Here is a 27,811-nt window from a genome sequence, read left to right on the forward strand (position 1 = left end):
GGCATCGAGGGCCGGGGGCCCCGATCCAGGCATCGAGGGCCAGTGTCCTCCATGTTTTCCAACCAACCTGCAGGGAATCGGCAGCAGATAAGGCCGGATTTCTGGAAAACCAGCAGGACGCCGACCGTCCAGACCGGATATGGGCACCTTTGGTTTACAAAAAGTGAGACAATAGAATAAAAGTTACTTTTTTCTATATATTATATAAACGTTTATGCTCTATAGTATACTTTCTGTAAGTATACTTGATAAAATAAACTTCCATTTTTTTGGTGAGGGTATTGTCCAGGTGTAATAAATGATCTGCTTGGCTTGGCCGTGTCACACAACCACTACGTACATTTTTGAGTATTTTTCACCTATGAAATGTCGGTCATCCGTGATCTACGTCGTTCATACGTGTTTCGTGTGTTCCTCAATGTGCTCGGATGTCCGTCGTGCGTTTCGGTCAACGGGTCGTGAATTCGGTTTTGAGCTGTTCAGATTAGATTTAGATTTAGATGTAAGATTCAGGATTACAGTTTATGGTATGTAACCCTTGTGCTATCCTAGGCACTTTACCATTGGGAGTTGGGTCATCTAGACCCACTAGACAATGATTTGTGATCTTCACTGGTGTCCATGGATTACATGAAATCTTTCCACCTTTATCCACCTTTGTCATGGTAGGGGGAACACCTCAATGGAAGGGGGGGGGGTTAATAGGATAGCACGAGGGTTAAGGACAGTTTATACCCAATTATTATGTAAATCTTATCCAATTGTGTCATTTTTGTGAGATTCATCCATAAATGTGTGTCTTTCCAGGAGCGTTCCACGTTTGTCTAACAGACTTTTCATGCATGAACCACTGATGTGTAACTTTTAGATCACGTATACGGCGCACAGATCACGTTCAGATGACATCATTGATGCATGAATCACTGATGAATTACAGATGAACATCACAATAATCACACGGTTCATGTTCTACGTTGGTTTACGTGTTCTTAGCGTGTTAATTCCTACTTCTTCTGTGGTTTTTGACGTGGTTCATTCCTGATAAATCTGTGAACATTTCACCTAAAGACCACAACTTTCTCACTTTTTCAACGCAGATTCACGTCTGACCAGCTTACATCCGTGACATATGCAGCAAATGTACATAGCGACTGGCACTGACACAGTTTTTTTTTTTTTTTCCTTTTAACTTTTTCATTTATTATTATTTACTCTTACAAACATGGAAATGAAAATGTAGGCCTGCCCAAAACACTTGAAACACATCTTTAACATTTAGAATTTATTGCTTCCAGTTTCACAAAAAAATGTTTTAGATACTTTTGCACCAGAAATGCCACAAACTTTCCAGGCCATGATGATAAAGGGAACAGACCTGAGCAAAACGGTTGCTGGAATGCAGCGTATCAGTAAAGGTTTAAGGATGAGTAGGAATACATTTAAGAATCAGAAGTCTTGAAACACGAATGCAGAAAACCGTTTCAGGTTGAGCAAAGAGAAGAGTTCAGAGATACAAATTGTTAAAAACAACATCTTAAATAAAAAAAATAAAAAATCCTTAACCTCTATAAATTAACGTGTAAATGTCACATGTATGAAAATGTAATTTTCAATTAAAGTTCTAAGGCTCATATTAGCGAAAGTTTTCTTTTGCTGAATAGAAACTTTGCATATGTTAACCACAATTTCACAGCTTTTCCTGTTTAGTTTCTCCCAAAAAAATAAAATGTTAGGTGAAACACAAGCTGCTATTTTTTCTCCCGTAAATTTTCTTGCAGTCTGTCTATAAAACCACATTCTGGTAGTGGTCACTCTGGGTCACAGGTTTTGCCAGCATGCTTTTAAGAGCCTGAACTCTTACAAACCCGTCAAGTATCAAAAATGATCCCTTTTAAATCAAGAACAGTAACAATTGTGAGGCGAGTGTCTCCATTTCTAGAAAGCCGGAGCAATTTTGGCCTTTAAATCGTCAACAGCCTGGTTGAGCTTTGAGTTTTTGGTCCTTTGAAGAAGTCTCACATGCCTGGTCCTGTGCTTGATTGTCTAGGCCTTCTTTCCAGCTGAGTGATTGAGTGCCAGGCTGAACGCTGAGCACCCGCTCCACAGACCAACATCAGCTTTCCGAGGTTAATATGAGTGATGCTTTGCCAACCCAGGTCCTACTTTTCAGGAGTTTGCACCTTTGCTTGAGTCATGGGGCCTTGCTGCCTCTTCTCCTTCGTCTGCGACTTTCAGAAAACCTGGCTGCCCCTGAAATTTGGCGTGGAAATGCTTCAGTACAAGCTGGGCCAATCCAATTGAGCGGACACATGCATCTGCCACTAACCCCGTCACAGCGAGCGCTGTGGGAACACTGACACTGTAGGGAGCAGTCCGGTCCAAAATGGTCTCCATTGCAGTGTTATTCACATCGTTGTCCTGTCCGTCCGGGGGGGCACAGGCACCGTCCCGTTTGTGGGTCACATGGTAACTGAGAACAGCCCGCTCCAAACCTGCCAGCTTCACACCTTTGACACTGTGGGCCATGGTAGCCTGGTGCACAGATGCATTTTCCTGTCACATGGTCACAATCTTGCCCCGTCTGGCAGTAACATGCAAGGGAACAGTTCACTCCATGATGTCCTGAAGGACACGTGTGTTGACAGGTGAAGCCGCAGTACCCAGCTGCAGCTGCCTGTAAAACGATCACAGGTCCCATGGGCAGTCTTCTGCACAATTCAGCCCATACTTACCCTGCGAACAGGCTGAGTCGCAGCGAGGTCCAGTCAAGCCCAGTCCGCACTTACAAGAGCCATCAACAGGATCACAACATTATTCTCAGGAAACCCGATTTACTAAAAGCAAAGGAGTGTTTTCCTACAGACAAAAGCTGTTTGACGTGTAACCCTTGTTCTATCCTAGGCACTTTAACATTAGTTGGGTCATCTAGACCCACTAGACAGTGCTCTGAACCTTTTTTCTTCAATTATTTGTGATCTTCACTGGTGTCCATGGATTACATGAAATCTTTCCACCTTTATCCTCAATGGAAGGGGGGGGGGGGTCATCTAAGATAGCACAAGGGTTAATGAATTCCAGAGTAAATGACAGACATTTGTAATCCAGACGTCATGTGACGACGCTGCAGTTACTGAAGCAAAACGAAAGCTTGTGGCAAAGAAAATACAGTTTCTCTTCAGATTCTACTTTGACATGAATCAATATCGACCTTTTTATTTGGAGTAACTTATGGAATAATCTAACAAAGGAGCCCACTACAAAAACCCAAAAAATGAATGATTGCTGGCAAAAACGAAGTGGGAAATGGGATGAGGGTGTTGATGTCAACGATCTAGAATGTTAAAGGGTGAAATAAACGACATTTATTTCACTGTCAAAGGAGCAGAAAGATTTCGTGTTTATCCTTTTAGGCCAGGAGAACTGGAGGAACCCGAAGCCTTTGCTTTTCTTTGGTGTTATTTCTTTTTCAACTTTTTTTCCATGCACTGATTTTATTTATTTTTTGGCTGTTAATGGCTGCTTTCCCAAATGAACAAACCAAAAACCCAAATGAACTTTGAAGCCCTGAAGGAAAACGCTGGGTTCTCCAGGGCTGAAGAACAAACTGACAGAAAAAGCCTGGAGAAAGAAGGCGTGTAATTAGCGTGTTCTGGGTTCACAGAACTCTAGAAACAGAGAAATCCAAATATTAAGACTTTATTAAAGGCATCAATAGGTTGTTAGACTTCGTGCAACAAATGAGTTTTTTATTTGAAGTGTCTCATATTTGATGATATTTAGACCTAATTGATTGCATGTGTGAAGGTGAAGTGGGGTCAGATCTGGTTTTATCTCATCCTTCCAACCGTCTTTATTTATTGAAGCCGTTCTCCGTCGTAGGACATCCCATGACCTCCACAGACCGGACCGTGTCTTTTATTACCCAGCAAACACAGGCGACACAAAGTGGTGAGCTGACAACAGTCGTAGCATCGTGAACGGGGCACCAACACGTTTCCTTCTTTAGCTAGGACTGAGGACTGGAAGAAAGACGCGTCGTTGGAGAGAGGAAAGCTCCGTGGCGTCCTCCCCTTCAGCTGGCCTGCTGTGCCTGCTGCTGCTCTACCATGGCCTCACACGCCCGTCCCAGTTCTCCCAGTTTGACCTTGGCGTACTCGGCTCTGTTCAGCGCCATCTGGCAGTCCTTCCTGGCCGAGTAGGTGGAGCCCTCGTGAGGCTGGCCTGTGGCCACCTGCAGACATCAGAACACAGTTTTCCTGTCGTCAGAGGAAACCTTTGGGAAGTTAGAGGGGCGGGGGTAGTGGTTAGCGCTCTTGCCTCACGCCGCTGGTTCAAATCCCAGCTGGGAGACGTTTACATGTTCTCCTTATGCACGCGTGCGTTTCCTCCAGTTTCTCTCAAACCTAAGCTTCATGGGTAATTTCAAGTTTCAAAATTGTCCCCTTTAACGTAAATATGCGGCGGTCTGCCTCTATGTGAACCCCACCCTCCCCCAACAGTAGCCGGATAGGCTCCAGCAACCCCATGACCAAAAATCAGAACCAGAACTTGGATGGATGAAGTTAAAAGTAGGTCATGATGAAAATTAGAATAAATTTGTTCTCTACCTATTTCACTGATATGGGGAGGGGGAGGGGGGGGGGATCATGGCTTTACATAATCATCCTACACTTTTTTTTATTATTTGATTTGAGTTGTGGGCGGGACTGTGTGAATTTCCCATCATCCCTTTGTTTACGATCTCTCACCGCTAGCTTACAGCCCCCCCCCCCCCCCCCCAAGCTAACGTTAGCGGCAGCAGCATCAGATCCGTCCATCCATCCGTCTGGTTCTGGTCCAGATTCCAGCTCAGACCAGGAGAACAAAGACGATCATGGATCTGTTGGTCTGCAGGTGGATGATCAGAAATGGGCGGAGCTTGTGGCCCACAGACTGTAGTTTGTACAAAACAACTACAAACTTTGTCAAACAGCATCTTTTTGTCTCATCCTGATTCACCACTCAGGCTTTTTTAAACAGAGAAATACTCAGAAATGCAGCTTAATGTTAATTTTCCTCATGAATGGAGTTGGTCTAAATAATTAAAAAAACTGCCTTATTCTCAGACTCTAATTATAATACTAGAAATGTTAGAGTTGGATCTTTTTTCAGTGTAAATCAGTGCTAACGTAAAGCTGCTTTTCATAGTGGGGAACGTGGACGAGTCGCTGTTTCATTGACTGGTGTGACTTGGTACTAAACGGAAAACGTTCTCCCTGCTCCTCAGTGGTACCCGGCCAGAATGATGACGTCACGCTTGGTTCTGGTTCTGGTACCTGGGTCAGGTAGCGGATCTGGGCGCTCAGTTCGCTCTCCACTCGGTTTGTCGAGCTTTGGAACTGCAGGAGTTGTCTTTCCACTTCTTTCCAATTTGCAATCTGTTTGTCCTTAGAGAGCTCCAGGACAATATTCCCTGCAGAGCAAAGAAGAAAATCATCACAGTCGGACAAATGACCCAAAAAAATAAAATGATTCTTTAGCAGCGACTCGATTCAGAATCAACTTTCTCTAAAGTTCTAATCTTTGGCTTCTTCTTCTCCTTCACTCCATCAGGTCTTTGGTCTTCCTCCTCCTTCCTGCTACATTACACCCTCATCATCATCATCATCATCATCACTGTTCCTCCTCTGAAACCGTCTCCATCTGCCTCCCTGCACTGATCTCCAGAACATCCACCACGATCCGTGCTTCTCTTTCTCTGCAGGAAACCAAACTCTGGTTCCTCTGACCTCAGTCTGGCATCCGCTCCTATTTCCCATAATGCATTGCAGCTCATCTGTAGTTTCTCTGCTCGTCTCCCTTCTTCTTCTTCATCCTTGAACAACAGTCAGAGACTCTTCGGCCTCCTCTCCTAAACTCTTCCAGACCTCCAGAGGTTTGCTGTCAGGACCAACCGTCTTTCTACTCTTCATCCTCGCTGATCTTTGCTTCTTCTGCCTCCACCTCTCCTCTTCTGGATCTGCTCATCCGTCTCCCTCCAGAACTTTCTTCTCGGACGACATTCAACATCACGAATTCAAACTTCCTGTTAAAATCTCTACATTTGTCCTCTTCGTCCTCTTCCTCCTCTTCTGCAGACAGAGGTTCTACCAGAACCCTGAAGGTCGTGACTGATCCAGTATGAAAGTTCTGCTCATGATTTAAATCCTTGGTTTTTGAATCCAGTGTCCTTCCCGTCTGGATTTCCACAGCTTTTCTTCAGATTAGGAAAAAATCTCTGGATTTAAATCCACGTATGGACGCATCGCTCACTTCCTAAAACTGTTTCAGGCCCCAAAATGAGACATGAATCACTTTAAAAATACTTGATACAGTCAAAAATTTGAATTAAAATAGAGAAGGAAACAAACCCACATGGATGAAGAGCTACTTTAAACCGGAAGACAGAGAATGAGGTTTTCAGAATAATGGCTCTTGGTGGGGGGGGTGGGGGGGCACATGGGACACGCAAGTAGAGCACAAGAAACAGCTGTTTTCCAGAATGGGATGCTTCATGTGGCACTGCCTTACCTGCACACTGCAGGACCATGGCTATCTCTTTCTCTACTTCCTCCAGAACTCGGAGACGCTCGTTTGCCATGAAGCAAAGCGGAGAAAAACCACCGTCTCTCCTCTCCAGAAGCCGAAACGAAACGAACAGGATCCCTCCGTCTCTCTCCTCTAAACCGTTTACCCTCTAAAACCCCTTACTGGGTCAAATTTGAACGCTATAGTGTAAAAAGTCCGGACACAAACAGAGCAGAGCTGAATGAGTCTTCTTCTTCTGTGGTTCTCAAACAACTAAATGGTTCATTACCGCCACCTACTGGTAGGAAGGGGGATTTTTTTTTTCTTTTCTTTCCTTTTTCTCAATTTTCCTCATTTCTTTTAAATACGTTGTTGTTGGTTTTCAAAAACGTTAGCTATTCTGAATGATGGAAGTATTGAATCGTATTATTACAATAGAAACACTAAACAACAGAACTCATGTAAAATATGAAGTCTATAAGAACATTTGATCTTTCTAAAGAACTGCAGTTTTTTCTACATTCTTTGTTCAATAAGATCATTTAAACCTCTGGACTGTAAATGTTCATTGTTGATGTGCAGGTGGCACAGCATGTGCAATGTTTTCTGTAGCCATTGTCTTGTGTCTAGTTCATTATAAAGTTTGTTTAAAAAAACATGCAAGAAAGTGTTTGGCAATGTTTTGATAAATAATTGTGCTACAAAATATTGTCACTTCTCGAAAGCCAATCCATACAATAATGTCACATGTCTGTCAAATGAAGCAGCATGTTTTTCTTTCTTAGTCATTTTTTAGCCTTCTTTAAAACGACCCTGTTCGTTCTAGAGATACAGTAAAATGAATAAATCATCAACTTATAACATTATACAGCAACAATCTGAAACATTAAGACGCCATCACAATAAAAAAAGAAACCAACAGCACTATATCAAATCAGATAAGGTTAAAAAAACTGTTTTTGTGTATAGAAAATTAAAACTAAAATCAAACATTTTATCTCTAAGGTATTTGGAGTGTTTGTGCCCATATTGGTGGTAAAAATCCTCCTGAAAAACTACTGATTTGTATGCATTCTTATCACAGATGATTGATTGTTTCCATGGTAACATCACAGCTGTTTTCCTGAAAAGTGTAAACATAACAGCTCCCTGTTTGGATGAATGTCATTCATATTCTTGAAATGAGTTTCTTTGCATTTTGGAGCAACAGGAAGTTTTATAAATTTAGATCTTAAGTTCCCGCTTTCCAACTTTGTGTAATTTTTTTTAATGTAGGACACGTGGAGCAAAGATTGAGGGACTTTTTGTAATTTTTTGCATTTTTTGCAACGTTTGTTGATGGAAAGTAGAATGTTTAGTAGTTTCTTACAGTCCTAATTGTATTTCAGAATGAAATTGCCCCCCCCCCCCACACACACACAAATCTGAGAATTAGATACTTTTTTCTTTTTCTTTTTAATCTAAGCCAAACAATTTTAAGTACACCGTAAAAACTCTGCAACTGTGTTGTCCACATCATTATAATGCAGAGTTATTGTGCCTTTTGTTCATGTAATGTTTTGTTTTTTCTAATGAAATTGAAGTTTCCTTTGTTTATTCATTTCTTGCAGGTTTGGGGATTGACAAAACATTTTGCAGTGTGAATGAATCTTGAGAGACATTATTTAGAAAAAACTTTAAAAATGGAAATGTCAAGCTGTGATCACACGTTTAAGTGAAGTTTGCTGCTCAAGCTCACTAAAAATACAGAGAGAGAGAGAGAGAGGGGGGGGGGGGTTAATAAATTTTTAATTTTTCAAAAATCAAATGAGTTCGAATTGGCTTTTGGTTTTGAAGTTGTTTGATAATGTTTGAGTACTGACTGATTTAATCCAAAAATGTGTTTTTTTCATCTGTAATTGTTTTATTGAACATTGAAAAAACAGTTTTATACATGGGGATAAATAAGGTCACCTCTTAAGGATAGATCAGGTCCATGTTCAATTCTCTTTTTATTTATTTTTAAATTAGAACTTTCATTCAACAAATGTTGGAATCTAGACCAGTGTGGTTTCGTTTGCGCGTGCGCAGTGCTCAGCCCCGCTGTCGGCCGCAGAGATTTGACGTCGTGTCGCACGTCAATGACGTATTTGTCGCCAGAGAGGGAAAATGGCTACATCTGTCGGGCTGCATGGCTCGCCTGCCCTCAGACTCACAGAGGGTTTAGTGTCGTTTCTGAAAGAACAGCGGCCCGAGTATTTACCGGAGGTGTTGGTCAACTACAGGGAGCACGGCCTTCAGATCCAGGTGAGCGCGCGGAGCGCTAAGGCTCATGGGAGCTTGATGTTTTTTTTGTTAATCGAAGGCAGAATGCTAACGTGGAGCAGCACATCATTGTGTGTATTTGTGTGTTTCACGTGAGCGTTTATCTCCTCAGGGAGCGAATGATGTGGCAGGTTTGGTGGGTTTCAGCAATGCCAAGTTATCCTCAAGCAAGACCAGGTGAGACTTTCACATTAAAATGCTGATGCTTTTACTTTGAAAAAGCACACAGGTAAAGGTAAGGAGGACCGTTTCTGCTTGTGTGCATCCATAAACAGGTTTGAGGGCCTGTGTCTGCTCTCTGTGTTGGTCAAAGACAGCAGCAGTGACCTGTTCCAGCAGCACTGCCTCTTCTGGCTGCGCTCCCTTCAGCAAATCATTCAGGTATGGAGAAGGCTGCATGCAAGGGCAGGTGGGGTTGGGAGGGGGCATTTGTTGTCTAAATACAGCCCTGCTCACCCTTACTGCCCCTCCTTCATGTCAGCATATTTTTTAAACATGTTGTTGTAGCATTTTTCTGATGATGGATGACATTTATAAAGAAATTCAGATTAAACTAGTAGGAGCTGCTTTTCTAGAAAGAACTGCAGGGTTGAATGCTAGATTTCTGAATGAAACTCAAAGGGGAAGAATTGGCCTAAAAATAAAGAAGGAAATGATCAAAGTTGACTATAAATAAGGGGAAAACAACACAATAACAAAAAAAACTTTGTGAAAAATGTTACAGCCGGGTATCGAACCAGCGAGCTTCTGCACCAAGGATTCCCCGTGTCTTTCAATGGAGGCAAAAATCCTGGAATATCTGGAAAAGTTCAAGGATTTGAAGGACCAAAAGTCAGAGCTGGAAAAAGATGAAAGAGCTGAACATTTGAATAGTTGAACGGTTAAAATAGATGAAAAACTGTAGGAGGAGTTAAGCACCAAAAAATGGAGGAAGATGCTAGAATAAAGAAAGAGAAACAGGAAAAGAATGGTTGAAGGATTTATAGTATTCACCAAATAGCATTTCTGAGTATGTCTTTATTCAAAGCAGACAAAACAAAGACATCCATTTCCCCCTGGATCCTGAGTGAGAAAATCCCCAATAATCTCGACCCCACCAAGCCCCCCCCCCTCCTGCAGGAGCTTTAATGAAGCCTTGACCTCTGCAGAAAGGCCTGTGTCAGTGGTGTCTCCCTCTCTGCTGCTGCTGCAGTCTCAGGCTCCCGTTCAGACCGTCCAGCTGGCCGTCAACATCCTGAAGGACCTGCTGCAGTACTCCAGCCATCTAGCGGAGCTCGCCAGGGAGGTCGGCCTCAACTCCATCCTGGGCATCCTGACGTCCCTGCTGGGCCTGAAGACCGAGGTGAGGGGGGGCGAGCTAGGAAGAAAGGCTGGGGGGCTGCATGGCACGTTTGTTTTCATCGTCTGAGCTTTTAGTACTTCATCGTATGTGTTCTGAATGTTTGTTTTTTTAAAGATGGAGTGGATCTATTGATGATCAGTAGAATGGGGGGGGCGGGGCCATTTTGAAGATGATTTTGTCTTTTTCTGAGGTGTTTACATATAGTTTAATCTAGTTTAAATTAATTTTAATCTTTCAGGAACACAAAGGAACTGAATGTTTTAATTTTATTCCACACATTCACGGTGTACTGCGTTGTCTGTACCTGTCCTTTTAAAGTATTGGTCCCTTTCACTTTTCTCTCTAAACGTCTCCACTTGTTGATTTTGTGTTCACGTGTTTTTAAAGCAGCAAAAAGAAACAGAAATAAAAATACATTCATGTATTTGTACTTACATTGACACGTTTTCACTACAGCTTCCAGCCTTCCTCCCTTATTTTGTCCATTTTTACTTTAGTTGTTCATTGGAACTTTTCTATTTAGTGTTTCCTTTGTCTCGTTGTGTCTTATTTTACAAACGTTTGTTTATGTAATACTCGTTGTTTTTCCAAAGAGGTTATAGTAGAAATGGAAGATGTGCATAGTTCAGTTCAGTTCTGTTCTGTTTCAATGAATTTTTATGAAACTCTTTTTGGAAAAATTGAATCTGAAAGTGTTTCTATGACCTGGAAGCTGCTCAGTGTTGCTTCGTTTGAATATTTATCTATATTTGGCTTTCCTAACGTTCAAAAGCATCCGTGTTGTTTGTGTTCCAACCCTCCAAGTGTGAACTAGCAGCCATGGAGGGAATGGTGGCCTGCATGCTCTTCTATCCCAGAGCCTGTGGATCCCTGAAGGACAAACTAGGAGCCTATTTCCTCTCCAAAATGGACAGCAACAACATGAAAACCCAGGAGGTGAGGACTCCTTCTGTCAGTGTCCGTCTCCTGTTTGTCCAGCTGTTTATGAATTGTTGTTGCTTTTTTTTGGTGTGTAGATGGCCTGCTTGTGTTACAGCCATTTGCCCTGCCTGGGGGGGCTTTTGGACAGAGCCATAAGTGCTGGCAAAGCTGACGGCTGGACCAATCAGATCCAATGTCTCCTGGCTACGGCTGATGCCTTGTTGACTCAGATCTACAAAGGCTCAGAGCCAGGTAATCTTTATGGTGGTTTGTTAGTACACACGTGTATTCTTTACTTCTCTGTGCTGGGTTGAATAGTTTTACTCTTTATTTCTGTGCAGCCACTGAAGGGGAAACATCCCAGGCAGTCAGCGATGCAGAACTTTAGTTATTCACCAAAAATCCTTATTTTCTGCACCATCAAACAAAAAAAAACCCAGAATATTTCTCAAATGTCCAACATGACGTTCATTACTCAGAATGATTAATTAGTGTCTGATTAGTTCCTTTGTTGATGGTTGAGTTAATCGAGGGGTGGGCAAACGTTTTGACTGAGGTGGGGGTCTTGAAATGTGACTGAAGCAGATCTGTGGAACATTTTGGAGTTTTTATTTCAGGACGGTGGCTTTCGTTTGTGCCCGATGAGTCGATTACCTTCTATGGGAAACGTTAACGCGCTCATGTGGCGTTGAAATGGTCGGGAAAAATGACAGTTCGGCTCCAAAAACAGAAAACCAACATCATATCCGAAGAACAACAATTCTTCCAACTTACTGTGGTTATAGAGCGCCATCTGTGGAGAGACACCAGAATTACAGGGAGAATTAAACATTAGTTAGGATTATCAATATAAATAATTTCAGTTTGGCGTGCCAGATTTAATGGTTGAACACTTATGGCCCCCGGCCCGTAGTTTGGCCACCGTGTTTTTCGGTTGCTTCCTGTCTTACAGACGGCTCTGATGACACATTCAGTCCAAAATAGGAGGGAAAACGGCGTTCATTTGTATATCTGATAATAACACAAAGAGAAAAATAAAGTTTGTTAATTTAGCCCCATAGTCGCCAAAAAAAGTCTAGAATAAAAATGATTATTTTATTTGTGTAGCCTATAGAATAAGTCCCCACTTCAACATAAACCGTTTATTTAGTTGAATATGGAAATAAGTAGAGCTGAAGCCAAAGACTGAAGTATTCTGAGGAGGATTCACTTCAATTAGAACTGCTTTGGAGAACTACAAACCTGGTCCTGATGGGACAGACAGAGAGAAACAGACCAGAATCTATCCCAGCTTGAATCGTTTCACATATTAGAACCAGGTTTTGTGAAAGTTCTTTTTGTTCTTTCAGAAATGGTGGTGCAGTACACAGGTCCTGGAGTGGAACTCGCCTTTCCTTACCTGGACCCAACAGAACCGCTGCTGCTGCTGCGCCTCCAGCAAAGATACACTGCTGTGTGCAGAGCCATGAGACACACACTCAGGTAACACACACACACACACACACATACAGAATAAAAAAGTGTCTGTCAGGATGTTGGTGGTCTATTTACTGTGGAGCCTCTGGAGAGAATCTGGACAAATAAGGGATTTATTTATTGAACATGAAGCATTCTAAGCATGAATGAACAACATGGAGAAGAGGTTTTCGATGCGCAGGTTTGTGACGTCGTGGGGGTGTGACGTCGTGGGGGTGTGACGTCGTGGGGGTGTGACGTCGTGGGGGTGTGACGTCGTGGGGGTGTGACGTCGTGGGTATGTGACGTCGTGGGGGTGTGACGTCGTGGGGGTGTGACGTCGTGGGGGTGTGACGTCGTGGGGGTGTGACGTCGTGGGTGTGTGACGTCGTGGGTGTGTGACGTCGTGGGTGTGTGACGTCGTGGGTGTGTGACGTCGTGGGTGTGTGATGTCGTGGGTGTGTGATGTCGTGGGTGTGTGATGTCGTGGGTGTGTGACGTCGTGGGGGTGTGACGTCGTGGGTATGTGATGTGATGTTGTGGGTGTCTGGTGTCGTAGGTGTGTGATGCCGTGGGTGTGTGATGTCGTGGGTGTGTGATGTCATAGGTATGTGACGTCGTGGGGGTGTGATGTCATCGGTATGTGATGTCGTGGGGGTGTGACGTCGTGGGGGTGTGACGTCGTGGGTGTGTGACGTCGTGGGTGTGTGATGTCGTGGGTGTGTGATGTCGTGGGTGTGTGATGTCGTGGGTGTGTGATGTCGTGGGTGTGTGATGTCGTGGGTGTGTGATGTCATAGGTATGTGACGTCGTGGGTATGTGATGTGATGTTGTGGGTGTCTGGTGTCGTAGGTGTGTGATGCCGTGGGTGTGTGATGTTGTGGGTGTGTGATGTCGTAGGTGGGTGTGTGATGTCGTGGGTGTCTGATGTCGTGGGCGTGTGACGTCGTGGGTGTATCATGTCGTGGGTGTTTCATGTCGTGGGTGTTTCATGTCGTGGGTGTTTCATGTCGTGGGTGTTTCATGTCGTGGGTGTGTCCTGTCGTGGGTGTGTCCTGTCGTGGGTGTCTGATGTCGTGGGTGTCTGATGTCGTGGGTGTGTCATGTCGTGGGTGTGTCATGTCGTGGGTGTGTCATGTCGTGGGTGTGTCATGTCGTGGGTGTGTCATGTCGTGGGTGTGTGATGTCGTGGGTGTGTGATGTCGTGGGTGTGTGATGTCGTGGGTGTGTGATGCCGTGGGTGTGTGATGTCGTGGGTGTTTCTTGTCGTGGGGGTGTGATGTCGTGGGGGTGTGTGATGTCGTGGGGGTCTGACGTCGTGGGGGTCTGACGTCGTGGGGGTCTGACGTCGTGGGGGTCTGACGTCGTGGGGGTCTGACGTCGTGGGGGTCTGACGTCGTGGGGGTCTGACGTCGTGGGGGTCTGACGTCGTGGGGGTCTGACGTCGTGGGGGTCTGACGTCCTGGGGGTCTGACGTCGTGGGGGTCTGACGTCGTGGGCGTGTGACGTCGTGGGCGTGTGACGTCGTGGGGGTGTGACGTCGTGGGCGTGTGACGTCGTGGGGGTGTGACGTCGTGGGCGTGTGACGTCGTGGGCGTGTGACGTCGTGGGCGTCTGATGTCGTGGGTGTGTCATGCGTATGTTTGTGACGTCGTGGGGGTGTGACGTCGTGGGCGTGTGACGTCGTGGGTGTGTCATGCGTATGTTTGTGATTTCGTGGGTGTCTGACGTCGTGGGGGTGTGACGTCGTGGGCGTGTGACGTCGTGGGCGTCTGATGTCGTGGGTGTGTCATGCGTATGTTTGTGACGTCGTGGGGGTGTGACGTCGTGGGCGTGTGACGTCGTGGGTGTGTCATGCGTATGTTTGTGATTTCGTGGGTGTCTGACGTCGTGGGCGTGTGACGTCGTGGGCGTGTGACGTCGTGGGCGTCTGATGTCGTGGGTGTGTCATGCGTATGTTTGTGACGTCGTGGGGGTGTGACGTCGTGGGGGTGTCATGCGTATGTTTGTGATGTCATGGGCGTGTGACGTCGTGGGGGTGTGACGTCGTGGGCGTGTGACGTCGTGGGCGTCTGATGTCGTGGGGGTGTGACGTCGTGGGGGTGTGACGTCGTGGGCGTGTGACGTCGTGGGCGTCTGATGTCGTGGGTGTGTCGTGCGTATGTGTGTGACGTCGTGGGCGTGTGACGTCGTGGGTGTGTCATGCGTATGTTTGTGATTTCGTGGGTGTCTGACGTCGTGGGGGTGTGACGTCGTGGGCGTGTGACGTCGTGGGCGTCTGATGTCGTGGGTGTGTCGTGCGTATGTGTGTGACGTCGTGGGCGTGTGACGTCGTGGGTGTGTCATGCGTATGTTTGTGATTTCGTGGGTGTCTGACGTCGTGGGGGTGTGACGTCGTGGGGGTGTGACGTCGTGGGGGTGTCATGCGTATGTTTGTGATGTCATGGGCGTGTGACGTCGTGGGGGTGTGACGTCGTGGGCGTGTGACGTCGTGGGCGTGTGACGTCGTGGGCGTCTGATGTCGTGGGTGTGTCGTGCGTATGTGTGTGACGTCGTGGGCGTGTGACGTCGTGGGTGTGTCATGCGTATGTTTGTGATTTCGTGGGTGTCTGACGTCGTGGGGGTGTGACGTCGTGGGCGTGTGACGTCGTGGGCGTGTGACGTCGTGGGGGCGTGACGTCGTGGGGGTGTGACGTCGTGGGCGTGTGACGTCGTGGGCGTGTGACGTCGTGGGTGTGTCATGCGTATGTTTGTGATGTCGTGGGTGTCGGATGTCGTGGGCGTGTGACGTCGTGGGGGCGTGACGTCGTGGGGGTGTGACGTCGTGGGCGTGTGACGTCGTGGGCGTGTGACGTCGTGGGTGTGTCATGCGTATGTTTGTGATGTCGTGGGTGTCGGATGTCGTGGGCGTGTGACGTTGTGGGAATGAATTAATGAATATTACAGCTTTTCAACAGAGGCGTTCTGGATCGTCAAACCCAGAAAATCTATTTGTCTTATTTGTCTTCTCATCATCAGGGTGATGTCGTGGGCGTGTGACGTCGTGGGCGTGTGACGTCGTGGGCGTGTGACGTCGTGGGCGTGTGACGTCGTGGGGGTGTGACGTCGTGGGGGTGTGACGTCGTGGGTGTCTGACGTCGTGGGTGTCTGATGTCGTGGGTGTGTCATGCGTATGTTTGTGATGTCGTGGGTGTTTGATGTCGTGGGGGTGTGACGTCGTGGGCGTGGGACGTCGTGGGCGTTTGACGTCGTGGGGGTGTGACGTCGTGGGCGTGTGACGTCGTGGGTGTGTCATGCGTATGTTTGTGATGTCGTTGGTGTCTGATGTCGTGGGGGTGTGACGTCGTGGCGGTGTGACGTCGTGGGGGTGTGACGTCGTGGTGGTGTCATGCGTATGTTTGTGACGTCGTGGGCGTGTGACGTCGTGGGGGTGTGACGTCGTGGGCGTCTGATGTTGTGGGTGTGTCATGCGTATGTTTGTGATGTCGTGGGTGTCTGATGTCGTGGGGGTGTGACGTCGTGGGCGTGTGACGTCGTGGGCGTGTGACGTCGTGGGTGTCTGACGTCGTGGGTGTCTGATGTCGTGGGGGTGTCATGCGTGTGTTTGTGACGTCGTGGGCGTCTGACGTCGTGGGGGTGTCATGCGTATGTTTGTGATGTCGTGGGTGTCTGATGTCGTGGGCGTGTGACGTCGTGGGCGTGTGACGTCGTGGGCGTGTGACGTCGTGGGCGTCTGATGTCGTGGGGGTGTGACGCCGTGGGCGTGTGACGTCGTGGGGGTGTGACGTCATGGGCGTGTGACGTCGTGGGGGTGTGACGTCGTGGGCGTGTGACGTCGTGGGGGTGTGACGCCGTGGGCGTGTGACGTCGTGGGGGTGTGACGTCATGGGCGTGTGACGTCGTGGGGGTGTGACGCCGTGGGCGTGTGACGTCGTGGGCGTGTGACGTCGTGGGAATGAATGAATGAATATTACAGCTTTTCAACAGAGGCGTTCTGGATCGTCAAACCCAGAAAATCTATTTGTCTTATTTGTCTTCTCATCATCAGGGTGATGTCGTGGGCGTGTGACGTCGTGGGCGTGTGACGTCGTGGGCGTGTGACGTCGTGGGCGTGTGACGTCGTGGGGGTGTGACGTCGTGGGTGTCTGACGTCGTGGGTGTCTGATGTCGTGGGTGTGTCATGCGTATGTTTGTGATGTCGTGGGTGTTTGATGTCGTGGGGGTGTGACGTCGTGGGCGTGGGACGTCGTGGGCGTGTGACGTCGTGGGGGTGTGACGCCGTGGGCGTCTGATGTCGTGGGTGTGTCATGCGTATGTTTGTGACGTCGTGGGCGTGTGACGTCGTGGGGGTGTGACGCCGTGGGCGTGTGACGTCGTGGGCGTGTGACGTCGTGGGGGTGTGACGCCGTGGGCGTGTGACGTCGTGGGAATGAATGAATGAATATTACAGCTTTTCAACAGAGGCGTTCTGGATCTTCAAACCCAGAAAATCTATTTGTCTTATTTGTCTTTTCATCATCAGGGTGATGTCGTGGGCGTGTCATGCGTATGTTTGTGATGTCGTGGGCGTGTCATGCGTATGTTTGTGATGTCGTGGGCGTGTGACGTCGTGGGCGTGTGGGCGTTCTGGATCGTCAAACCCAGAAAATCTATTTGTCTTATATGTCTTCTCATCATCAGGGTGGACCCGGCTTCAGCTGTTCGTCTGCCAGTAAAACCAATCCTCAACCTGGTGTGTCGAGCTCTCGCTGTAAACTCCAAGAGTACTGTAAGTGCAAAAACACACACACACAACATTCAAAAAGTGAAAAAGAAGATGAAGAGATATTTAATGTTCCTTATTGGAAATCGAGAGTAACGTTTGTTTATGGAAGCCGTCTGATTCAAATCATTTTTGTTGAACAATGACTGCTGCTGCTTCTACTGTTCAACACCATGAGTGAATTAATTACAAAAACAAAAAGTAATGGCACTAAAGAATCTGCTGACAGAAGTTTTAAAGGCCCACTTCAATGGTTCAGAACTGGACGGATGGACAGCTCCGATATTGCTGCTGTTTTTGTTGCAGCGCTAATGTTAGGCCAGAGTTGTTGTTGTAGTTGTTGGAGAGTGTAAACAAAGGGATGATGGGAAATTAAAAAACGGATGACAGAAACCAGTCTGCAGGTATATTTATGCCTGAAATGATCATAATGCAGCAGTAATTTCCTTCTTTGTTGTTCACTAAAGCTTTCTGTTCACGTGTTTTAAGTTACTGCACTCGAATGTACGTCTTTTATGATTTGGTGACGCTCTGTGTTTCCGTTTAATCTGTTCTTTTTCAGAGTTTATCTGCAGATGGAAGTTTGATGCTGTTGATTTTACCCAGCATTCACTGCAACACTTTAGAGATGCTGTCAGACCTGATCACAGTGTGAGTACTCAGCTGCATGTGCCCCATACGTCTATAGTTTGAGCCTTAGCGACCTTTAGAATGCACTGATCCAATAACTAAAGGGAACACCAGCTAACTGCTAACGGATGGAAGATTTCTATATAAATGCTTCATTATTTGCAGACCTGCATGTGCTGACAACACAACACAACCACACAACACAACAGGATTAATGCTAATGACATCTATTGGCCTGTGGAAGTCTGGATGTGGAATCATGCTCAAAAGAAAAAAACTCAACTGATCCAACGTGGATGTAACGTTTTTGACACGAGTCAGAATGAGGTGCAGGAGTGGGCGTGGCCTCCACATGCCCATATGACTTTACTTCTTATGAGGCGGGGGATGGTCCCCTGCCACACCGGGAACGACCGGGCCGGTCCATTCCACCGAAACCTTCGTCTAGCAGAAACTGCTGACACAATGCAGCCACATGAGGTCCAGTGTGGTCTGGCCTTGGGAGGACTCCAGGGCCCAACCGCACCAGCATGTGGTCTCACACGGGGTTTGAGGATCTGATCTGGGTACATAACAGCAGTCAGGCTTCCTCTGGTGAGCTCATGGAGAGCTGTGCGTCCCCAAATCATTACTGAACCGGTCAGAACATTCTCCAGACTCTGTCCCAGTGTGACCCGGCTTCCATCTGTGAAGACCACAGGGCGCCAGTGGAGAATTTGTCGATCTCTGTGTTCTCCTGCAAATGCCAAACGTCCTCCTGCTGTTGGGCTGTGAGCACGACTCCCACCTGTGGATGTCGGTCCCTCATGGGGTCTGGTTCTAACCGTTTGAGCAGACATGTGGCCTGTGGAAATGGTGATTCTGCTGAGCTCTGGCTGTGCTCCTCTTGTTTCTCCGTGAGCAAAGGAGGAGGTGGTGGTCCTGATGGAGGGTTGTTGCCCTCCTACCGCCTCCGCCACATCTCCTGATGTTCTGGCCTGTCTCCTGGTAGCGCCTCCACGCTCTGGACACGACGCTGACAGGCGTTGATGTGTCGTCCTGGATGAGTTGCACTTCCTGTGTGGCTCGTAGACGCCGTCTCCCGGTTCCACTGGAGTGACGGCACTGTTGACATTTAAAAGTCACCAAAGCATCGCCCAGAAAACAGAAGGGTGGAGAAGTGGTCACCACTGTCAGAATCGCTCCTTTATTGGAGGAGTCTCGCTGATGGCCCTTTTCTTTCCACCACTTCCACCAAAACAGGGGAAGTGTCTCTTCGGTCAGCGGTGCTTCCTGATTGGACAGTTTGATTACACGGAAGTGGACTTGGAGCAACATTGAGTTATTTAGGTGTTCCCTTTATTTTCTTGAGCATAAGTAAAATTAAATACTCTTTATTCCAGCAGGCTTTGTAATTTTACTTAAAAATGACCAACAAAAAAACATTTAGCTCACTGAGATTTTATTGGTTTTACTGACGTTTCCATCAGAAATCCAAGTTAAATTTTTAGGATATATTTTCAGGAATAATCAGTTTTTAGTAAAAAGTGGCGTCTGGTCACTCAGCCTTGAGGAACTAGTTGGTGCGATTGCAGCAAAGCTAGATCCTGTTAATCAGTTTAGCCTGATTTCTATCAACGCCTGCTTTTTGTTGGTGTGATTCTTGCATTGCAGGGTCCGCAGCAGCATGGTTCCATACGCCGCTATCATTCAAAGGCTGTTTTCTCAAACGCTGTCTGCTTGGACTCCTCTGGTGGAAGCAGGCGTTGGCCGGCAGAGAGGGTACAGGTGAGGGCCTCTACCTGTACCTGCTGCTACATTGACACTGAGGTTCTCTGATGAAGACTCCACAGGAGTCCATGCTGTGAGTTTTAGTCTGTGTGTGAATTAAGGAAGGTTTTCTTTTTCTTGTCCAGCTCGGTTAGGGTGTCTGTGTACAAAACCTTAGAGCTGTGGGTCAAGGTAGTGGGAGCTTCTGTCAGCATTCTCCAGGAAAACCCAATGCATGCAGACCTGCTGTTCAGTAACCTGCTTGGTGACATCACCCCCGGACCAGAATCCATCAAGGTAAGAATTGACCACATTCAGAAATGAAGGGACTATAAAAAGCAGTGGCTATGTGCTTGTAGCAGTAATTGAAGATGGACTTGGTCCACCGTTTACTCCCTTCTTTCAGTTTAGGGCGGGTCTGGGTGTGGACGTAGTTCCCGGGGGAAAGCCAGGTCCTCGGAGGACGAAGCATTTGGTCATTGCAGATCCAATGGGTCCATCACTGCAGAGGAAGGGGGACCCTTTGTCCAATCAGGACACGTGCCTTGCTGCCCTTAGAGGTGGAATCGCTATTTGATCCAATAATAACGGTTTAGTCGGGTGTTTTTATGAAACTGCTGACTTTTAAACGACTTGTTTCTCTTCTTCTGCAGCATTGAGACAAATCATCCAGACGTGCGGGACACTGATAAAGGAGGACATACACAAGGTACGTTTGTGGAAAGGACAATCAGGACTGAGGGTCTGATTTTAGGGTTAAGTTACCATGAGAGGTCACAGGGATGGACCACTGTCTGCATGATTTCCAGATATCCAAGCTCTACTCGTGACTGATTACCTGCTTCAGGCGTAGGGTAGGGTGTGTTGTAAAAACACTCCATAATGCGACCCTCGAGGCCTGGAGTTGCCCGTCCCTGGCGGGGCATTTCTTGCTGGAGGCAGACTTAAAAATGTTCCTGACAGTTGCTCCATTTTCCAGAAAGATGTGTACGGTTTACTGCACACATGATGTGCTGTTCATGCTGTTGTGTATGGCGTCATAACCCTCCTTTCCTGTTCTTGCAGAGGCTCCATGAGGTTGTGTTGCCGCTGTGTGTGTGTCTGCAGCAGCAGAAAGGCTCCAGCTCGGTTTTCGAGTCCACCGGGGCCATCAGTGGGCAGTACAGCAGCGCTCGTGCTCGTCGAGAGCTTTTCAGGTGCGCCGTTTGTAAATGCGCCGTATGGTGTCGCTCAGATTTTTCATGACAGTCGCCCAACCCTCCTGCAGATTTGTGAAAAATGCTCCTACAGCAAAGCAAAGTCTGCTTTTTACGTTGGTTCACGTGTTCTTTGTGCGGATTATTCGTTCTTCTTCTGTGGTTTTAACGTGGTTCATTCCTGATCCATCAGTGAACATTTCACCTAAAGACCACAACTTTTCTTTTTCCACGTAGATTCACGTCTGACCAGTTTACATCCGTGTCATATGCAGTAAATTCACATAGCGGCTGTGGGACACAGACTTTAACGGCTTAAATGCTGACGATGTCATAGATTTAATGGTACAGTTAAAATCAGAATCCATGGTTGTATTGCAATAGTAGGATTTGTAAATCGCTGTTCTGGTTTCATTTTTGGTTCTGGACCAAATTGAGTCTTTTTCCTCGGCTGATCGGTTATTCGGTTGCTGTGACGCCGACTGCAGCTCAGTCTTATTCTTCAGGTCAAAACGAGAATCTGAATGTCTGATCACCAGTTGCGGTTGCTAGTTGTTCATTGGGGGTCATCCATTGCAGAGGTTGTCATGACGACTGAGCCGTTGTCGGATAAGCGATGCAGAGAACATGTTGGCTCTGTTTGTTTGACTTCCAGGTTGCTGCTGGCTCTGGTTCTGGTCCCGTCACCATCATGGCCTCCACCTCTTACCTGCGCCGTCTCCATCTTCAGCAACGGCCGCACTGACCGCAACCTCAAGGTGACGCTTCTCCGTCAGTCACTGTTTGGGATCCATTTCTTTAGGGGGTATATATGACATTTGCAAAGGTATGGAGGGTATGTTTAAGGCGTTAGCGGGAACGCCGCTCTTTGACACACCGTACCTCTTTGACCGTTTACGCCATCAAAAACGGGAAAAAATTGTTTTTGCCTTTGCATCGATGCGCAGTGTCTCCCCTGGGACTGGAAGGTCATGAGTTCAAATCCACGGTGGAGTTGTACCAAATGTCTCCCTGCTTGATACTCAGGCTTAGCCCGCCGTGAGATCAGCGCCAGAAAACCGTCTAAAGTCAACTCTAACTTGTGTTTAATACTGTGGTTGAGGTTTGATTATATGAAAGACAGAATACGGCCATTATTTGTAGTTTCTGGAGAGGAGCGACCTTTAGTTTTGATAAACGTAGAGAAAAATGAACGTAGGTCAGAGGTCTGCAGCGTCTGGAGCCGCTTTGGGAGGCAGGGCTATCTGTAAGAAATCCAACAACAAGGAAGCCGATCGTTATTTTATTTAGGGATGAGGAGCGACAGGATTTTTTCTAGAGCAACAAATTGTAGAAACTTTACGATGCACAGCGAAAGTCCCACCCGCCGCCGCCACCACGGGTGGCGAGCAGTTCAAGTTCAGAGGAGTCAGACACGCCTCCACCTGTGAGTTAGACTCCAGCCAGAGAGGACGTCAGCAAAACAGAATTCCAGGAAAAAAGCGATATGAACAACAGAGCAGCACCGGAAGACAGATTCAGATTGTTTGGGCTGCCTGGAAGCTGAAGCCTCGCCGTCAGACACCAGGAAGGTCCCATCATGGAGGCGTGAGGCCTCCCATCAGCCTCTGTGAGGCGGAACACAAACGGTTTACAGAGGAGGCACAAAGAAATCGGAATTTCTTGTATTTTCTTCCAAAAGAAATGTTGTTTTTGTGAATTTCCATCTGAAACTTTCATTTTATGCTGTAAAAAGGGTCGGTTGAACATTTTTGGGGTTTTCACAGCAAATGTGAGCATTTTTCTCCAAACGGGATTCTCTGTTTTTGTATGATTTCATGTCTAGTGTGTGAATGCAGCGTGGGAAAATGACACAATAAAGTTAGTGTCACATAGATGAGGTTCTGTTGGTTAAAATGATCCCAGCCAAGCAAACAAGTAATCATTCAAATGGAAAAAAAAAACATCCAAACGTCCATCTGCAGCTTGGATTTCCTCCTTTTTTCCAAAAGGATTCGTCCGATAACATTTTAGTAACCTCCGCCTCTTCCTCCTCCTCTTCCTCTCTCTTAGGTCTCTTCGTTCTGTGCCGAGGCACTGACCATCTGCAACACCATGGTCCACCCACGCACCCCTTCAATTGCCCTGCCCTTGCCCCCCCTCACCCTCAAACCCCCCACCTCTGCCCCGGTGCTCTCCCCTCAGGGGTCGGCTCCTAGGCTGACCCTGCCGACCCTCCTGGAGGGTCACGGTTCCGGCCCTCCTTTTCCTTCACGGCAGTCTCTGAATCTGGGCCCGTCGTCCATGCTGAGCTCTCTGGAGAACCACCTGTCGACGGTTCCGGGTCTCCCGGCTCAAGGCCCCACCCCCGGGGACCTGTTCTCCCCCCACCGGCAGCACGACTCTGGGCTCGGGCTTCCGGAAAGCCAGAGGCCCGTTTTCGTCCGCTTCGACAAAGAGGAGCCGGACGACGTGGAGATCTCCCTGGCGAGTGACTCGGACGACAGCGTGGTCATCGTTCCTCCGGGGATGATCAACCTGGACCAGCAACAGGACGAGGCGGCGGCGAACGTGCAGACGATGCTGTCCGCCGCGCCGGCCGGGGGCGGCGTGGCGTTACCCGCAGCAGAATCGAACTCAATGGTCCCCATAACGGCAGCCACGAGCACAAGCGACGTGTCCACTCTCCTGAACGACTTGCCCGCCTCGTCGTCCCTGCTCGCCACCTCGGCCTCCTCCGTCAACTCCTTCCCCCCCTCCGGCGGCTCTGCGGCCCCTCTGCCTCCTGCCCTGAACTCCGGCATCGTCTCGGACCCGCACGGCGACCTGGCGGACGCGCTGCCCTGCAAACCCCAGCTCCAGCAGATGCTGATGCAGGCGCCGGCGGCGGGTCAGGCCAGCGCCATGGGGCTGCCGCTCCAGATGCTGCAAACCCCGCTGAGTCAGCAGGGAAGGCTCCACCCGCCGCTGCCCGCGCCCCCCAGCAACGAGGACTCCGCCATCATCAACATCAACAGCACCGATGACGAAGACGAGGAGGAGGACCTGGAGGACGACGAGGAGCTGGAAGAGGAGGAGGAGGACGGGCTGGATGAAGAGGAGGAAGAGGAAGGAAGCGAGGATTTCTACGATGGGGAGGAGTACGAGGACTACGACGAAGAGGAGGGAGAAGAGCTCGAGGAGGAGGAGGAGGAAGAGGAGGAGGAGATCGGGGACATGCCGCCGCTGGAGGGAAGCGAGGAAAAGTTGGTGGACGTTGCCATCGAGGAAGGGCAAGTCCTCCATCCCGCCGCCGATGACAAAGAGCCGAGTCAGCTTCACGCGGAGGCGGACTCCGAAAGAGGAATACAGGAACTCCAACCGCAGAGGACGGTGCTCGGAGAAGACCGGGTGAAGCTGCAGGAGGTGGAGAGCATCGGCGTCCTGGAGGACGTGCAGGTCGGCGTGGAGGAAGATGAGAGCGAGCGCATGGACGATCCCACCATGCCTCAGATCATCTGCGTCAGCGGAGGAGCGCAGGAAAGCCTGGAGTCGGGGGATGAGGGGGGAGGAACGACGAGCGTCCTTCAAGAAGACAGAAGTCATCAAGCTGCCAAGGAGGAGGAGCTGGAAGCTGCTGCAGAGGAGCAAGCGGGGTTCAGGGCAGAGGTGAGAGCCGCTGCTGAAACGGCGGCACGTAGACGAGACGGGTGAAGAGCGGAGGCTCACCAGGAGAAACGGCATCACGGTTACGTCACTTTGTGAGGTGTGTCAACGTGCTGCTCCTCATTTTCCCTTTGCTTCATGGTTCAGGAGCCTGAAGGGGAAACGGCGCCGGAGGACGTGAGCAGCAGCGACGCTCCGGATCCCCCTGCAGGACGGCCAGCCGGCGCTCCGGCAGAACAAGCAGAAGCAGGGCGGCGAAATCCAGCAGAAGAAGAAGAAAAACAGGCGGAAAATCCAGCCTCCGAGGGAGGAGAACAGCCAAAAGGAGGAGAAGAGGAGGAGAAGAGTGAACCGCCAAGAGAGGAGAGTGACAAAGAGGAGGCACAGGGGACGAAGAGGAAGAGGGAAGATGAAGTGGAGGAAGAGGCGGGACCAAGCACAGAAAAGAAGAAGGTAAGAACAGAACAGTTTCTGGCTTCACAAATATGTGGATCATTTTTCTGTCCTGCAGTAGGTTTAGGTTTGGAAAGGGTTGGGGTCGTGCTCCGGTCTGCCTGTGATCAGCCTCACTTCAGATCACTCATCCAGATACTGAAGGGTTGCCAGTTTGATTCCCGGCTGCCACGTTAAATGAGGGGTCTCTTGGCGAGGCTCCGCCTCCAGTGGGTTACCTTCATCCTCCTAGTCCGTGTTTTCGGTGAGAAGCTTGAGTAAAATGTCCACAAGACACGCCCAACTTCTGTTCGGTGGCGCCCGCTGTGCAACGCCCAAGGCCGCCAGGTCCTACCGAGAAGCGCGTCACCATCCAGTCGTTGGTCACATGGCTCATTCAATAAAAAAAAAGTGTTTCCGTTGCAGTTTTGGGCCATACGTCCATCTGGACACGCCTCAAAAACCGTTTTCTCCATAAATCCTACGGGCACGTCCGGATCACGTGCACGCCCAGTGCACGTGCAGCCTTTGTGAGGAGCCAGAGCTCACCTTACCAGCGACCAGAATGTGGCGTCAGGACGCCGTTAACGCCATACGTGCGAGTCACAAATACCTCACCATGCACTTGGCCACACTCACCACAATGGTACGTTCCGTTTCCATGACGTCACTAGAGGGGGCGTACGAGCCTCAAGAGGACTGCAGGACGCACCAGCGGCCACCTCAGGACGCTCCTCCATGAACCTCCACGGACCGGACGACCCCAAAACTTTGTGATGATGTCACAATGTGATGATGTCACAATGTGATGATGTCACAATGTGAGGAGGAGGGGCTCAGAGCGCAGGTCTTTAGAGGAACCTTCAGAAAACGGATCAAAATACCACTGGGGGGGGGGTTGTGAGAAATGAACATGATAAAACACTGAAGAGTGCAAAAAGTTTATTTTGTATGACCTATGCCCTTTAATGACAAAGCAAATGCAACAAGACACTTTCTTCTTAATTCCATTTAACCCTTGTGGTATCCTATGGGGTCAAAATGACCCCCCCCCCCCTTCCATTGTCGTGTTCTCCCTACCATGACAAAGGTGGATAAAGGTGGAAAGATTTCATGTAATCCATGGACACCAGTGAAGATCACAAATCATTGAAGAAAAAAGGTCCAGAGCTCTGTCTAGTGGGTCTAGATGACCCAACTCCCAATGTTAAAGTGCCTATAGGATAGCACAAGGGTTACACCTCGATATTTGGGTCATAGTTTTGGAAATGTGTGTATTACTAAAGAATAAAAAAAGTCAGAAATTTATGTTTATTCAATTTGCCAATAAGCAAAGGACAATAAAGAAAAACCTGTAATTAGAGATCACTAGGCCTTGTGTGATGCAATAAAACGCTAAATAATAAATCCTTCCTAATTTTAGCACGTGTTTTTTTTAGATTTAGTTCAGTTAAGTTTTAAACGGAATTGTGGCTCATCTACTGTGAGGATTAGGTTTATTTTGTTTCATGTCATGGCTTTTATTTTCTTAAACTGCATAATTCATTTATTTTATTTTGATAGTGCAGTAGTAGAAATTGCTCCTCCTATTCTGTTGTAGAACAACACAGTCACTCCTATAAATATAACTATGATTGTTTTATCCTTTTTGCTGCCGATTGATCGTACATCCTGTCTTTTCAGGTGGATGAGGACGCCATGGCGTCCATGCTGGCAGATTTTGTGGCGTGTCCACCTGATGATGAAGCTGCCGCCGCCGCCGCCGGATCAACCTGTTCATGAAAATCTGCCTTTCTCTAATGAATGTTAGGATTACATTGATGTGTACATAGATGGTTGATACATTGATACATTGACATAGATGGTCAACATTAGATTTCCCCCACATTTTGTCATCCCTACAACACTCTTCTGATCTTATTGTGAAAATCAAAGTCTGTTCATCATCCTCTACGTTCCACAGCATCTACTAGCAGAAACTCACAGAACCATGTTAGCTGTTACCTAAAACCATCACTCTATCCGTGCATGCAGTACGGATTCTCACATCTGTGTCCACTTTGAGACATTTCTGTTTTGTCTTTTTTTGTTCTTACAATAAAGTATTTCACCAGTTTTTTGGAAAAAAAAAACTTCATTCTTTTAAAAAGAAGCGAAAAGAACACACCCTGATAATAAAACACAAAGTGCCCTTTTAAATCAGAGCCTTAACTAAAAACATGACAGATCTGAATATTTTCCTTCAGGTTCACCTTTCACCCTCGTCAGGCCGACAGGAGCTGGGTTTGAACGGCGTTTTGACATGTTTGCCTGTTTAGCTGTCGGTACAACATGCCTGTCTCTCAATTGCATTCTTTCAAGGTAGGAAGTGATGGGAAAATAATCCAGGTTTCTTTTAATGTTTAAACTCATTTGGCCAGCAAGAACATCAGGTTTTTGATTTAAAAATATTTTTAAAAATGTGTCGTTTTCTTGGACACATTTCTGCTACGGAAGAGGATTAGAGCCATGGGAAAAGAAAAAACAAAGTACAGAAAATTCTGACTTTATTCTCAGAATTCTGATCTTAAAAGGTTAGAATTAAACTCTAAATTCACCCCTGAGTTGTGGGCGGGACTGTTGGTGCAGAGCAACTCCGCTCCCCTACCCGTCACCCATCTGTTTACACACACTCCCGCCGTCTTACAGCCCCAAGCTAACATTAGGGGTGCAACAAAATGGCAGCGATATCAGATCCATCCATCTGTCCTGTTCTGATCCAGATTCCAGCTCAGACCAGGAAATCAAAGATGTTCATTGTTCTGTTTGTCTGCAGGTGGAGGATCATAAAGGGGCGGGGCTTGGAAAGTG

The 27,811-nt window shown here is 47.7% G+C and overlaps 2 protein-coding genes across 2 annotated transcripts; one reads left to right on the plus strand and one right to left on the minus strand.

Annotated features, from left to right (window-relative positions):
* Positions 1-3,680: 3,680 nt before the first annotated feature.
* On the minus strand, positions 3,681-6,826 carry med11 (mediator complex subunit 11). Its single transcript, XM_004080064.4, has 3 exons — positions 6,550-6,826; positions 5,316-5,452; positions 3,681-4,231 (listed from the first exon to the last, which is right to left on the minus strand). The coding sequence occupies exons 1-3, from the start codon at positions 6,617-6,619 to the stop codon at positions 4,073-4,075; spliced, it is 366 nt and encodes a 121-aa protein (XP_004080112.2). The 5' UTR covers positions 6,620-6,826; the 3' UTR covers positions 3,681-4,072.
* A 1,834-nt stretch (positions 6,827-8,660) lies between these two features.
* On the plus strand, positions 8,661-27,093 carry pelp1 (proline, glutamate and leucine rich protein 1). Its single transcript, XM_023966041.1, has 18 exons — positions 8,661-8,832; positions 8,963-9,027; positions 9,126-9,231; positions 10,043-10,192; positions 10,997-11,128; positions 11,209-11,365; positions 12,463-12,595; positions 17,249-17,336; positions 17,893-17,981; positions 19,614-19,727; positions 19,856-20,006; positions 20,116-20,269; positions 20,363-20,418; positions 20,775-20,905; positions 21,561-21,663; positions 22,958-24,532; positions 24,677-24,982; positions 26,645-27,093. Exons 1-18 carry the CDS (start codon positions 8,695-8,697, stop codon positions 26,741-26,743), a joined length of 3,747 nt encoding a protein of 1,248 aa, XP_023821809.1. The 5' UTR covers positions 8,661-8,694; the 3' UTR covers positions 26,744-27,093.
* Positions 27,094-27,811: the final 718 nt, after the last annotated feature.

Source organism: Oryzias latipes, chromosome 18, assembly GCF_002234675.1.
Source record: "Oryzias latipes chromosome 18, ASM223467v1".
Taxonomy (NCBI): domain Eukaryota; kingdom Metazoa; phylum Chordata; class Actinopteri; order Beloniformes; family Adrianichthyidae; genus Oryzias; species Oryzias latipes.